The 13,334-nt window shown below is 54.2% G+C and overlaps 1 protein-coding gene across 1 annotated transcript; it reads left to right on the top strand.

Moving 5' to 3' along the window:
- Positions 1-8,112: 8,112 nt before the first annotated feature.
- BARX1 (BARX homeobox 1) lies at positions 8,113-11,980 on the top strand. Its single transcript, XM_069865702.1, has 4 exons — positions 8,113-8,317; positions 9,897-10,179; positions 10,339-10,423; positions 11,743-11,980. The coding sequence occupies exons 1-4, from the start codon at positions 8,113-8,115 to the stop codon at positions 11,884-11,886; spliced, it is 717 nt and encodes a 238-aa protein (XP_069721803.1). The 3' UTR covers positions 11,887-11,980.
- The last annotated feature ends 1,354 nt before the right edge of the window (positions 11,981-13,334 follow it).

The following is a 13,334-nucleotide window of genomic DNA, read 5'->3' as shown; positions in this document are numbered from 1 at the left end:
CGTTCCTAATTCCCCGTTTCATTCTCAATAAGACCAGCGTGTGAAGAGTAGGGAGGCCCTGGCCCAGGCTGCCCAGAGCAGGGGTGGCTGCCCCATCCCTGGAGGTGTTCAAGGCCAGGCTGGATGGGGCTTGGAGCAGCCTGATCTAGTGCGACCTGTCCCCATGCCCATTGCAGGGGTTGGAACTGGATGGTCTTTGAGGTCCCTTCCAGCCCTACCCATTCCATGATTCTATGAATGACAATAAGAAAAAACATGCTTATTCCAACCGAAGTGGACTACGGGAGCAAGAAGCTGACAACTGTAGAAATGTTTACCATCTCCCTCCTTCATCCCACCCTAAGTGAATCTATGGGAAGGATTTCCTGTAGGTGTAGGTACCACAATGTAGTGCGTTTATTGGTGTCCAAAGACCCTGGAGGGTCAGTGCAGGGCACAGGACTGAGCTGGAGCAGACAGAGCTGGGGACGAGCATGTAATCCCCACAGGGGGCATTTTGGCTGGGACACATGTACTCCTGAAAGTTAGGGAGCTCTGTGCAATAGCAAATGGTATAAAACTCACTCTGTGAGCCCACGTAAAGACCTGCGACCCAGTGCTGCTGCCTTCCTGCCATGCCTCATGAAAACTAGGTTCGCTTAAACCCAGATCCTGCTCCAATCAAACTGTGGGCCCAACTGCCACGGCAGGAGGGTGAAACTGGATGATCTTTAGGGTCCCTTCCAACCCCAAACATTCCATGATTCTGTGAATGCAGGGTTTGGGGCCAAACCTTGTTTGCAGTTTGCTTAAAACAAACACACCCACACGAGGCACCTTTGTTTCACGATGGACCAGGGCTCCCTGCTTAGCGGAAGGTGAGGAGAGGCAGCCCCTGCCCGGGCACCGGTACCTGTGTGAAATATTTTAATGTCATATACTCGTTCATGAGCAAGACTCCCACATGGAGTTACATTTTTAAGGATCCATTGAATCTCAGCCAAGCTATGGAGATTAAAACAGGTAAAGACCTGAGTAACAGGAGCGGCATACAGAAATCCTAATCTGTGCAGCACAATTTTATTCCAAAACCAATTCTTCTAGCCTGAGGTGGTAGCTCACACTCAGTTTATGAGTGTCTCATCTGGGAACCCATGTATCTTTAATTGCCTTCTGTTATTAATGCTCCTTGCAGCAGGTAGAATCACAGAATCCTAGAATGGTTTGGCTTGGAAAGGATGACAAATCCCATCCAGTTCCAACAACTCCCACTGGATCAGGGGCTCCAAGCCCCATCCAGCCTGGCCTTGAACCCCTCCAGGGATGGGGCAGCCACCCTGCTCTGGGCAGCCTGGGCCAGGGCCTCCCCACCCTCACAGAACATTTCTTCGCAAGATCTCGTCTCAATCTCCCTTCTTTTAGCTGAAAAACGTTCCCCTCATCCGATCCCTGCACTCCCTGATCCAGAGCTTTCCTGGAGCCCCTTTCAGCACTGGAAGCTGCTCTAAGGTCTCCCTGGGGAACTCTCCAGACTGAACAACCCCAACTCTTTCAGCCTGTCCTTGGCCAGGAGCTGCTCCAGCTCTCGATCATCTCCGTGGCCTCCTCTGGTAACACTTACCTGATTTGCCTGAGTCCGTAGGAGCTGATGTTTCCATGCAGGCGGGTTTCAGCTCTGCCAGATGTCCTGGCCTGTCAGACGGAATATCTGCAGCAGGCCGCATTCAAAGCAAAACTTCTAAATATAGGAGGCATTTAGGAGATTTCAGACACCTGGCTGTTCTGTTTTTAGGACATTTTTCTTAAATATTTTGGATCGGTGAGATGTTCTTTCTGGTGTGGCCGGGCTGCAGACCCGTCTCCTGTGACAGGACCTTTAATTTCTAAGGAAACGGGAAGATATTCTATTCATAATCCCTACTGCATGGACACTTTAATGTTTTTGTACCTATATTTTAAAATAATAGAATCATAGAATCACTAGTTGGAAAGGACCCACTGGATCATCGAGTCCAACCATTCCTATCAAATCGAATGAGATACACATACAAACCATAAAGAAAAGAAACAAGAGAAAGGAACCCTTTATTACCTAACTGGTTTGTACTGTTTGGCATTTAACAAAAGCTGTTTTATGTTGGTGGCTGTGCAATTTAGGGGTTTTTCACCAGCTGTAGTGGTGCTTGAGAAAGACCGGGAAGTCAGCTTTAATGTGATTTTAATATGTATAAAACCTCTTGTTGTTTTTTAAATAAGATATTTCCATTAGCCATTATTGTGTTAAATGACTTAAACATCCCCCTGCTGGTCTATAAACCCAAACCATCCAGATCTGACAGGGAACGGGAGAACCAGGAGCCAAAACCAGCTGGAGGCTCACTGTAAAACCGAAGGATGTAGGGATTTTGTTCAGTTTCTTCACTTCACTTTTAGAAGCTGAAGGCCTCAGCTCTGCACAGATGTAGTCAATAACTTTATGAACTATTAGCAGTCCTGTCCCAGTCAGCTGCCTGTGCACACAGTGAGTAACCTAAGCAAACATTTAAGTGTTCACAGCACAGGGGCTGATGTGATGCCATCAAGGCCATCCTTAATTTTGCAACAGATGCAGGGGTTGTTACAGTTTAAACTAATGCAAGACTGATAAGGACAACCCATTGTCTACTGTCTGAAATGGTGATAAACTGGAGAGGGACAGATTTAGACTAGACATACAGAGGAATTTTTCATGATGAGAGTGGGGAGGCCCTGGAACAGGTTGCCCAGGGACATTGTTGCTGCCCCATCCCTGGAGGGGTTCAAGGCCAGGTTGGATGGGGCTTGGAGCCCCTGATCCAGTAGGAGGTGTCCCTGCCCATGGCAGGGGGTGGAACTGGATAATCTTTAAGGTCCCTTCCAACCCACACCATTCTATGATTCTGTGAAATTCCTGTAGAATCTAGAAATGGACAGTGCAGCCACAGGTGCTGTTTCAGACTGTTGTTATTTATTCCACCTACATTTAACTCACCCATTTATGCATCTCCTACCTGTCAGTGGTTTCACACGCACAGCTCCACACCTGTAAGGTTGATTATGACCATGCTGTGCAAGATCAGTTCTAATACAAAACCCTGGTGCGGGCGGCTTTGCACCAGCCACAGGCTGGAGTCCAAGGCCCATGAACACCGTCACACTCCTTTTGGTAGCAGCCCTGTGAGGAGAAAGTGGAAAGATGCTTATAATATGCTGTCAACAAGGGAAAGTATAATTGAGCTCATCTGTTAGCTGCGATGGCATCTGTAGGGGATGCAGTCGCTGTGATGGTGAAGGAACCTACAAATAATAATCAGAAATCACTTCAAAAGGGGAGGCTGCCACAAAAAATCCCCACCCTGAAATCTAATCACTTTTGTGGCTTTTTACTGGCTTGTATTTCCAAGTGTTGCAATGCTTGCCTGGGAACTAGGGAAAAATTAAAACTACTAAATACATAAAGATTTAAAATCCTATATGTAAAAAGAGATAAAGAAGGGGGGTTGTTGTCTTTCACAGTGTGTGTCTTGGTCACTGTTCGTGCTCTTTTTGTGTTCTGTGAAATAGGATCATGCCAGGGACAAGGTGATGAAGCATCCGGATGGATGGGAGGCAGCAGTGACGGAGGAGGAGGGGAACCTCTTTGGGGGTGTTGTCCGCAGTGCTGGTGACTGGGGGGAGATTGCACATATTGGCTGTTCAGCTTTAGGGATCGTTTCCTTACTTGTCAAGCTCTAGAGGAACTGGGGGACCCCTTCACTCCTCCAGAGCTGTTGGAATGTGCTTGGCGAGGAGGACTGATGATGCTCCTCACCTGGCAGGGGGATGCAGAGGCTGGGGCACAGTCCCCTGCGACCCTCGCTCACGCTCGCTGCCTTCAGACTGTGGGATGAGGCCAGGTGTCTGCAGAAAACAATTTCTGGAGTGATACGTGTTTAACTGCTGATGAAGCTTTACTCAGCCGCTAAACATGATGCATTAGTCAGGACTGAGCTATTCCCGCTGCCCTAGTGCTCCTTCGCCTTTAGCCCGTGATGTCACGTTTTCCACTCTCTTCCTACCACTTTGTGGATTTCCTGAGCATTAAGTGCCATGAGAAGTGAGGGAGTCAGAGCCACCGGGACCGATCCACCCCATCTCGGGAAGGGCAAGGGATGCGGGAGGATGATCCCGTGGGAAGCGTGGGGTCCCCCCTGGCCCCTGCCCGTGGGAACGGGGCAGGCAGAGCCCCACAACCCCGGGGACCCCCGACCAAGGAAAAGCAGAGCCCCACAGCTCAGGGACCCCCAACCAAGAAAGAGCAGAGCCCCGCAGCTCAGGGACCCCCGACCAAGGAAAGGCAGAGCCCCACATCGCAGGGACCTCCGATTCCGGGGTGCGGCCCTCCGGAATTTGCCAGCTGTGAGGTGTTCCCAGCCCCTGGAAGTCGCTCCGATCCCCCCGCCGAGGCTCCGCTCGCTCCTAGAGAAAAGTTCTCCCGTTGCGAAGTCTCCTGAAGGATCCAGAGAGCTTTAATTTTTATTATATTTTCCTCGATAGACTTGTCGGAATTAGGAGAATACTGTGAGAACTCAGCGGCGGAGCCGGCGATGTAAGAAATGCAGCAGAACTCTTATTCCCGTTAAAACGGAGACACGGGGAAGCGGCGGGGTTCCTGCCGCAGCGAGTTTTACATCGCAGGGTGAAGCTGTTTCCTCCTTCACAGCAAATTTTTCCCTAGTTTATCTGTCATCCCGTTCCAGGAAAAAGGGAGAAGTCGATCAAGGTATCCAAAGTGTAAAACTAAGCTGAGGAAGCCTTTAAAAATCGTCCCGCTCGGATGCAAAATGACGATTAGAATTGAATCTGAACGGGATAAACGCGACGACGGTTCCTGCAACGACTAACATACATTTGTTATGAATTTGTATAAAATATGTACTATATTTAAAAATAGCTACCTCCAGAAATACGCTGTTTCTAACAGTTTTATAAAATCTGTCACTGCTACAAGCGAAAAAACCAAACCAACCCCGCTTATTAAATGAGGAGCGGGTTTGCACAGAAAGGCGATTCCCTTCTGATAGCTGGAGGGGGGGAAAAAAAATGTATAAAATGTCCGGCTCGCAGCTTGTTGATCCCATTCCTGCCTGAACCCCCCGTTCTGCTGCCCTCCCACTCCGAATCGGCGCCGCTTGGGAAGGAGCCGCTGGGGGAGTCGCTCCGGATCGGGGTTATGGGAGCGGGATGCGGAGTGAGGGCGCGGGGAAGCCGGACAATTCCAGACAATGGGAGAGCCGCAACTAAAAAGAATATTAATTGGTGTGCTCTTCGCTACGGGATGTGCCCTGCAACGATTTTAAATCACTGGCCGCAGCCGGGCGGTGGAGTTGATCCTTCCTTTCTTACAGCGCGGCATCAAAATATTAAAATAAGCTCGTTTTCCATAAAAGTTCTTTTTTACAAGTGAATTTGGGGCCGGTGGCCTGCGCCCGGGGTGAGTTTCGGCTGCGGGAGCCTCCTCCCTTCTGCAGCATCGGGGCTGACGTTCCGCGAGAAAATAACCCCTGAAATTCTCAGAGATTATTCCGTGTGCTGGGAAACGCTCCCCGGATCCTCACCTGCTCGGGCCGGGGGGAAAGGCTTGGAATTATCAATGAGTTTTGTTTTATTATAAAGAATAAAAACCCGGGGTGCGAGGGGGTGGGTGGCGTGTCTCAGGCAGGGTGTTCCGTGGCTGCGCTGCTCTCGGCGGCGAAGCCCTTGAAGCGATCACGACCGAGTTCTTCTCTCTTTACTCGTAATTATTCTCTTTGTTATTTATTACGATAGTTCCAAAAGGCCTCGTTATGCCGGAGATCAGCACCTTGGGGCAGACGGACTAAAGGATGAGCGGGCAGGGAGCCAGGTGAGGAATCCGAGAGGGATCCTGCTCCGAGTTTTGGGGCCCCGCTCCCCTCGATTCGGGCTCCCGGGGCGCTGGGAGGGACACAGGGATCGGGATCCACGGCTTCGCTCTGTTTCCCCACCTCGCCGGTGATGCCTGAATAAACGGGAGCCCTGGGGCTCAGGGCAGGTACCGGGGCGGTTCTCAGCCCCGCGGGTTCCCCCTGCGAGGGGCATCGGTTTGGATGGAGAAACGCGGAGAAAACGGACAAATCCACGCGGAAACGCTCCGTGCCGGTGGCAGCAAACACAGGGAGCAGGTGATCTGGGAAGGCAGGGGGAGCACAGCCAGAAATTAATCCGAGGGACGCCTCGTTTCTGCCGAACGCAGCGGTTAAGCGGCGCCGCGGAACGACGGGACGTTAGGAATTAATTAAGGCTAACGAGAGCGAGCAGCTCGGCCTCGTGTCCGCGATGGTTCCTTGAAAGCCTCCAAGTATCCTTTCCGCTCCCATTTAATTAAAAATCCCGTCCCGGCTGTCCCCATCCCGGGCGCACCTCCCGGCGGGTCGAGGCTTTGCTGGCAGCGCCCCCCCCCCGCGCTTCCCAGCCTCAAATCCCTGGGATTTTGGTGGAAAACCAGAAGGGCAGAGGCTGAGCCTTTCTGCCCCCGGGGCTGAACCCGACGCCCACCCCTCCGCGTGCGACAGCGGCTGGGAGAGAGCCCTGGGATGAAGCCGTGGGATGAAGCTCTGGGATGAAGCTCTGGAATGAAGCCCTGGGATGAAACTCTGGGATGAAGCCGTGGGATGAAGCCCTGGGATGAAGCCCTGGGATGAAGCCGTGGGCTTCCCTGGAATTCCCTCCCCGCTTCCCCCTCGGTTCCTGCGTTTCTCCCGGGGGTGAGGAGCGGCGGGACCCTCCCACGGGATTCGTGCACAAAGCACGGGGGTAATTAGCAGGATGGCTCATTAATTGTCCGCTGCCTTGCGCTGTGCGGGCTGGAAGGGAATGAAACGGATCTCCTTGTACCGAGCAAAAATTCGGCGTGAAAGGGCTGTGGAAGGATGGGGATGGGAACGGGAACGAGGATGGGGACAAGGATGGGGATGGGGATGAGGATAGGGATGGGGCCGGAGATGGAAAAGAACACAGGAGTGGGGCGGGCACGGGGATGGGAACGGAGACAGGGATGGGGACAGGCGTGGCGATAGGAAGAGGAATGGGGACTGGGATGGGGATAGGGCCGGGGATGGAGGAGACAGGGATGGGCATGGGGATAGAGGTAAGGAGAGGGACAGAGAGAGGGATGGGAACAGGGATAGGGATGGGGATGGGGGAGACAGGGATGAGCATGGGGATGGAGAAGAATGCAGGGATGGGCATGGAGATGGGATCGGAGAAGGGGATAGGGATAGGCGTGGGAATGGCGATAGAGAGAGGGATTGGGACTGGAATGGAGATAGGGCCAGGGCGGAGGATGGAGGAGACAGAGATGGGGATGGGGATGGGGATGGGGATAGGGATAGGGATAGGGATAGGGATAGGGATAGGGATAGGGATAGGGATAGGGATAGGGACAGGGATAGGGACAGGGATAGGGCCGGGGATGGAGGAGACAGGGATGGGCATGGGGATAGGGGTAGGGATAGGGATAGGGATAGGGATAGGGATAGGGATAGGGATAGGGATAGGGCCGGGGATGGAGGAGACAGGGATGGGCATGGGAATAGGGGTAGGGATAGGGATAGGGATAGGGAAAGGGGCAGGGATAGGGATAGGACTGGGATGGGGATAGGGTCGGGGATGGAGGAGACAGGGATGGGCATGGGATTGGAGAAGACGACAGGGCTGGGCATGGAGATGCGAACAGAGACGGAGATGGGGCAGCGGCTGAAGAGAGGGAGAGGGACTGGGACGGGGATAGGGCAGGGGACGCGCGAGACGGGGCTGGGCCTGGGGGTGGGGACGGGTCTGGGGTCGCGGTCGCCGCCGGGGAGGGGGCGGCCGTTCCCTTTATACGTCGGGGATCGGCCGCAGCCCCCGGTCCAGGTGCTCGCCCGCCCCGGCCCCTTCCCCCCCCGCGGCCCCTCCCGCCGGGCGCCGCTATAACAGCCGCGCGGTGCGGGGCGGGGAGAGGCTCCCGGAGCCGCGGGCCGGGGGGGGGGGCGATGGGCAGAGCCCCCGGGGGGCGCCCCGCTGCCCTCGGGCTCCCGGCGGCCGGGGCGCTGCCCTAGGGCTGCGGGGGCCAGGATGCAGCAGCCGCTGGAGCTGGGGGCCGCTCGCTGCCTGCCGGCGGAGCCCTTCCCCGACCAGCGCCCGCACCGCTACCGCAGCTTCATGATCGAGGAGATCCTCACCGGGCCCCCCGAGCCCAAGGGCGCCGCGCCCGCCGGGGAGCTGCTCAAGTTCGGGGTGCAGGCGCTGCTCTCCGCACGCCCCTATCACAGCCACCTCGGTACGTGCCGGGATGGGGGGGGGGGGGGGGGACCCCGAGGGGCTGCGGGACCCGCACCGGCCGCCGGGGAGCCCGAGCGCAGCCCGGAGCGCGGCCCCTGCCAGAAAACCTCGCGGATTTTGCCCTAAAAAAAAAGAAGCAAAGCAACAAAACAAACCCTCTTCGCGCACCCCCTGCCGCGGGAGGAGAAGGGTTTGGGCCTAAAAAGCGGGTTTTAGGGTCTCGGAGCGGCGCTGGGGGGTGTCTGTGCCGGGACTGGAGCCCGGGGGGGGGCGGCGGAGACCGGGAACCCGGCACAGGGGCGGCGGGGCGGTTATTTATAGATATATAATATTTATATACGCATTCACATATATAACATTTATATATCTATTTATTTAAGCGTCTGGGACAGCGTCCGGGGCAAACGCGCCCATTAACGACGTAGTTTCTTTTTTTTTTAACGCCGGAATTCGATATATTTTAAACGCCAGTATTTAATCTATTTCAAACGCCGATATTGGATATATTTTAAACGCCGATAGTGGGTATATTTTACACGCCAGGATACGGTTCCTGACTGCGAAAGGATTGATTTCCCGAGCAGTTTTAGTCTGCGCGGAGGCCGCTCTTTACCCGGACGGTACAGGAGGATCCCGATTTCTTGTTTTCCGTTTAGAAGGGAAAGAGGGAAAACGTCAAAATCCATAGCAAGGGAGCAGCTTTTATTAGAATATTTGGAAAGGACCGTTGTTTTCAAGGCGGGCAGAGCCCTTTGGAGCAGGGAACCAGACAAAAGGCTCCTCGCAGCCCCGGGCAGCGGGATCGGGCCCCGCAAAGCAGCGAGGCCGCTTCGGCTTAGGCCGAGGAGGGGAAGCCCGTAGAGACTCCCCAGAAATCTTTTGCACGCCCCCCGGGCTCGTTGCGGGGATGCGGAGCCCCGGGAGCCCGGGATTGAGCCGCTGGGAACCGGGCGTGGAACGGGGGAGCCGGGATGGAGCGGGACGGGAGGGGACGGGCAGCGGCTCCGGGAAGCGGGGAGCCCTCCGAGAGATGGGGGAGCTCCCCAGGAGCGGCCCCGTCCCTCCGGGAAACGGGGGAACCCCTCGGGGAACGGGGCAGCCCCCCGGCAGCGCCCCGCGGCAGCATCCTCGGGGGTGGGCTCGCTCCTCTTGGGCTCCCGGCGAGGGACGCCAACTGCTCCCCGGTGGAGAACGCTCGGGGGGCCGGGGCTCGGCTGCTGCTGGGCGGCCCCGCTCCTCCCGGGGAACGAGGAGAAGGACCCGCGGCTCCTTGCAGGGTCTGATCCCGGGGCCACCGAGCTCCCTCTATTCCCGGGGCCACCGAGCTCCCTCTATTCCCGGGGCCACCGAGCTCCCTCTATTCCCGGGGCCACCGAGCTCCCTCTATTCCCGGGGCCACCGAGCTCCTTACAACGCCCGGGGACACCGCGCTCCCTCAATCCCCGGGGTCCCCGCGCTCCTCGCATCCCCGGTGCCACCGAGCTCCTTACAGCCTCTGCGATCACCGAGCTCCCCGCACCCCCGGTGTCCCCGCTCTCCCCGCAGCCCCGGGGGGCTCACGCCGGTCTCTCCCGCAGCGCTGCTGAAGGCGGAGCCGGCCGCCGTGTTCAAGTTCCCGCTGGCCCCGCTGGGCTGCTCGGGGCTGGGCTCGGCGCTGCTGGCCGCGGGCTCGGGGCTGCCGGCCGGGTCCCCCCCGGGCCCCCTGCCCCTGGAGCTGCATCTCCGCGGGAAGCTGGAGCCGCCCGAGCCGCCGGGGAAGGCCAAGAAGGGGCGGCGGAGCAGAACCGTCTTCACCGAGCTGCAGCTCATGGGGCTGGAGAAGCGCTTCGAGAAGCAGAAATACCTCTCCACGCCCGACAGGTACGAGACGCCCGGCCGGCGCCGCGGGGAACCCACCGGTTTGGGGTTTTTTTTGGGGGTATTTTTTTGGTTTTGGATTTTTTTTTTTTTTTTTTTTCGCGAAAAGAAGGAGGAAAGCCGGAAAGCGGCTTCTCAGCGCTTCTCTCTCTCGCCCCGCAGAATAGACCTGGCCGAATCGCTGGGGCTCAGCCAGCTCCAGGTGAAAACCTGGTACCAGAACAGGCGCATGAAATGGAAAAAAATTGTGAGTGTCCCCCTCATCGTGTCCTCATCGTGCCCCGCGGGCCCGTCCGCCGGCGAGCCGGCCGGGGGCAACAGTCTCTGTGTGTCTGTGTGGTATCTATACCTCTATCGATAGATTATTATATCTAATACGCACAGGGTTGGACTCGAGGATCCTGGGGGTCTTTTCCAACCTAGTGATTCTGTGATGTGTGTGTGTATAGATGTATATATCTTTATATATAACATATATGTATGTGTACATCTGTATGTGTGCATATATTGCTATAAATATTACAGCTATTACATATATTATTATATATATTATTATATATATTATTATTATATGCATATATGGGTGTACATGCATACATGTGCATATATATATTTATTACATATATCATTATATGCACATATGTGTGTGTACATGTATATATGTATATATTACTATGTATGATATATAATGAATATATAGTATATATAATGAATATATAGTATATATAATAATATAATTCCTATGTATGATAAATGTATGTGTATATATTCTATATATACTTTATATATACGTAGGGATAGGTATGTGAATACATTATAAAATCATAGTGCTCCCGCTTCCCGGGAGAGCATCCATGCAGCGCCGTCCCTCCGGGAGATGCTTCCCGTGGGATCCCCAGGGAAGTTTTTTCTCTGCCTTGTATGTAATTATATATTCATTCATATATATATATACACTCACATGTATACGCACAGGTATATACATATATATACATATGTACGCATACACATATATACATACACACAGAGATGCATGCACATATATACACATACACGTACATACATATATGTGTGTTTATATGCTCCTGGCCCTTAAGGCACCGGTAAAGGCATACATATACATATGTACGTATACATATATGTATATATACACACATATGCGTGCACATATATACGTACACATGCACATACATACATATGCGTGTGTCTACATGCTCCTAGCCCTTAAGACACTGGTAAATACATACATATACATATGTATGCATACACATACATATATATACACACATATGCATGCACATATACACACATATACATGTATATACATATCTATACATGCACATGCATGCATATACATACATCTACGTGTGTCTATGTGCTCCTGGCCTTTAAGGCACTGGTATATACATACATATACTTATGTACGCATACACATATATATACACACACACACGTATATATACACACACACACACATATGCACATATGCGTGCACATACAGGCATATAGGTGTGTCTATACGCTCCTGGTCCCGGGGGCCGCGGTTTGACCCCTCCCCGCCCGCAGGTGCTGCAGGGGGGCGGCCTGGAGTCCCCCACCAAGCCGAAGGGGCGCCCCAAGAAGAACTCGATCCCCAGCAGCGAGCAGCTCTCGGAGCAGGAGCGAGCCCGGGACGCCGAGAAGCCGCCCGAGGTCAGCCAGGAGGAGTGAGGTTACCCGGGGCCGGAGGACACGGGACCCTCGCCGCATAAATCCCTGTGGTGCCCTAGTTATCCGGCAAAAAACCCAACCAACCCTGCATTTTAGGATCGGTTTTATTAACGCGAAGATATTTACTTTATTTCAATAAAATATTTTATGAACTATTGCTCTGAGAAACGCGCTGCTTTGGGGTCAATCGCGATGTGTCCGCGCACAGACCCGCGGCCGCGCTCGGATCCGCAGCCCCGGCAGGTAAATCGCTGCCCGGCGGGTTCGCTCCTGCTCCCGGGAGGCACGATCCGCGCTCCCGACAAGCACGGGTGCTCCGACCCTTCAGAAACACACCCGCTGCTGTCAAAGAACCGAACGGAGCCGTGCGCTGCGCAGCCCAAATGATGCTTTTTTTCCAGAGGGAGAGAGGAGCAGCGCTGGGTGCAGCGAGTGGGTCCCGATCCGCAGCATCCCACGGCATCGCTTGCCTTTTTATCCTTGCTTTTTGAATTGTTTCCCCCAGGTCCCTGCTGTTTATTTGACCTTTGCTTTTTGAATTGTTTCCCCCCAGTCCGTGCTGTATTTTTTAATCCTTCCTTTTAAAATTGTTTTCCCCAAGTACCTGCTGTATTTTTCACCCTGACTTTTTTAATCGTCTTCCCCAAGACCCTGTTGTATTTTTTATCCTTATTTTGAATTGTTTTCCCCGAGTCCCTGCTGTATTTTTTTTTTTCTCCTGTCGAAATATAAAATTATAGAGCATCTATAGAGGGGGCGAGGTGGGCGAGCAAGAAGGGGGAGGTGGGCGAGCAAGAGGGGACGGTGGGCGAGCAAGAAGGGGGAGGTGGGCGAGCAAGAAGGGGGAGGTGGGCGAGCAAGGGGAGCGGAGGCAGCGCCTTCGCGGTGTGTGCGCGGCTGGGAAGGAGCGAGCGGGGCCCGCACTGAAGCCCTTGCTGGGATGGGGGTGGGGGGCACTCATTAGGCCTGCCTCCCAATTAAAGGCTGTAATTAGCAGCCGGGGCTGCTGTCCCAGCCGGGCTCGGGGTGGGGGGTGGGGGGGGCGGGGAGAAGGGTTTCCTTCATCCCAGGTTAAATGTTCTCCCGGGATGCGCGCTGGAGCGGGATGCGGCCCCCACCGAGCTGAAACGACTTCTGGATTTCAACAAACAAATTCCTTCGCGATGTTTTATTTAACCTGGGGGTGAGGATTAAGGCTGGGAAGATGGTGGAAGGGGCACGGCGGGCGCTGGGCTTTGCCCTGTTCCAGCTCCGGGCGTTGCGTTGGGCAGGGATAAAGGGATAATGGGATAATGGGATAACGGCGTTGGGAGCAGCAGCCAATTCGGATTAAAAGGTAGATTCTCTGTGCATGAACCTGAATTAACAGAACGGCGAGCTGTGCCCACCACGAATGCTGGAAAAAGTATTTTTTTCCCCTTCTTATTAATTTGCTATGTATTCAATAT

Source organism: Phaenicophaeus curvirostris, chromosome 11, assembly GCF_032191515.1.
Source record: "Phaenicophaeus curvirostris isolate KB17595 chromosome 11, BPBGC_Pcur_1.0, whole genome shotgun sequence".
Lineage (NCBI taxonomy): Eukaryota > Metazoa > Chordata > Aves > Cuculiformes > Cuculidae > Phaenicophaeus > Phaenicophaeus curvirostris.
This window is presented reverse-complemented; position numbering and strand designations above follow the sequence as displayed.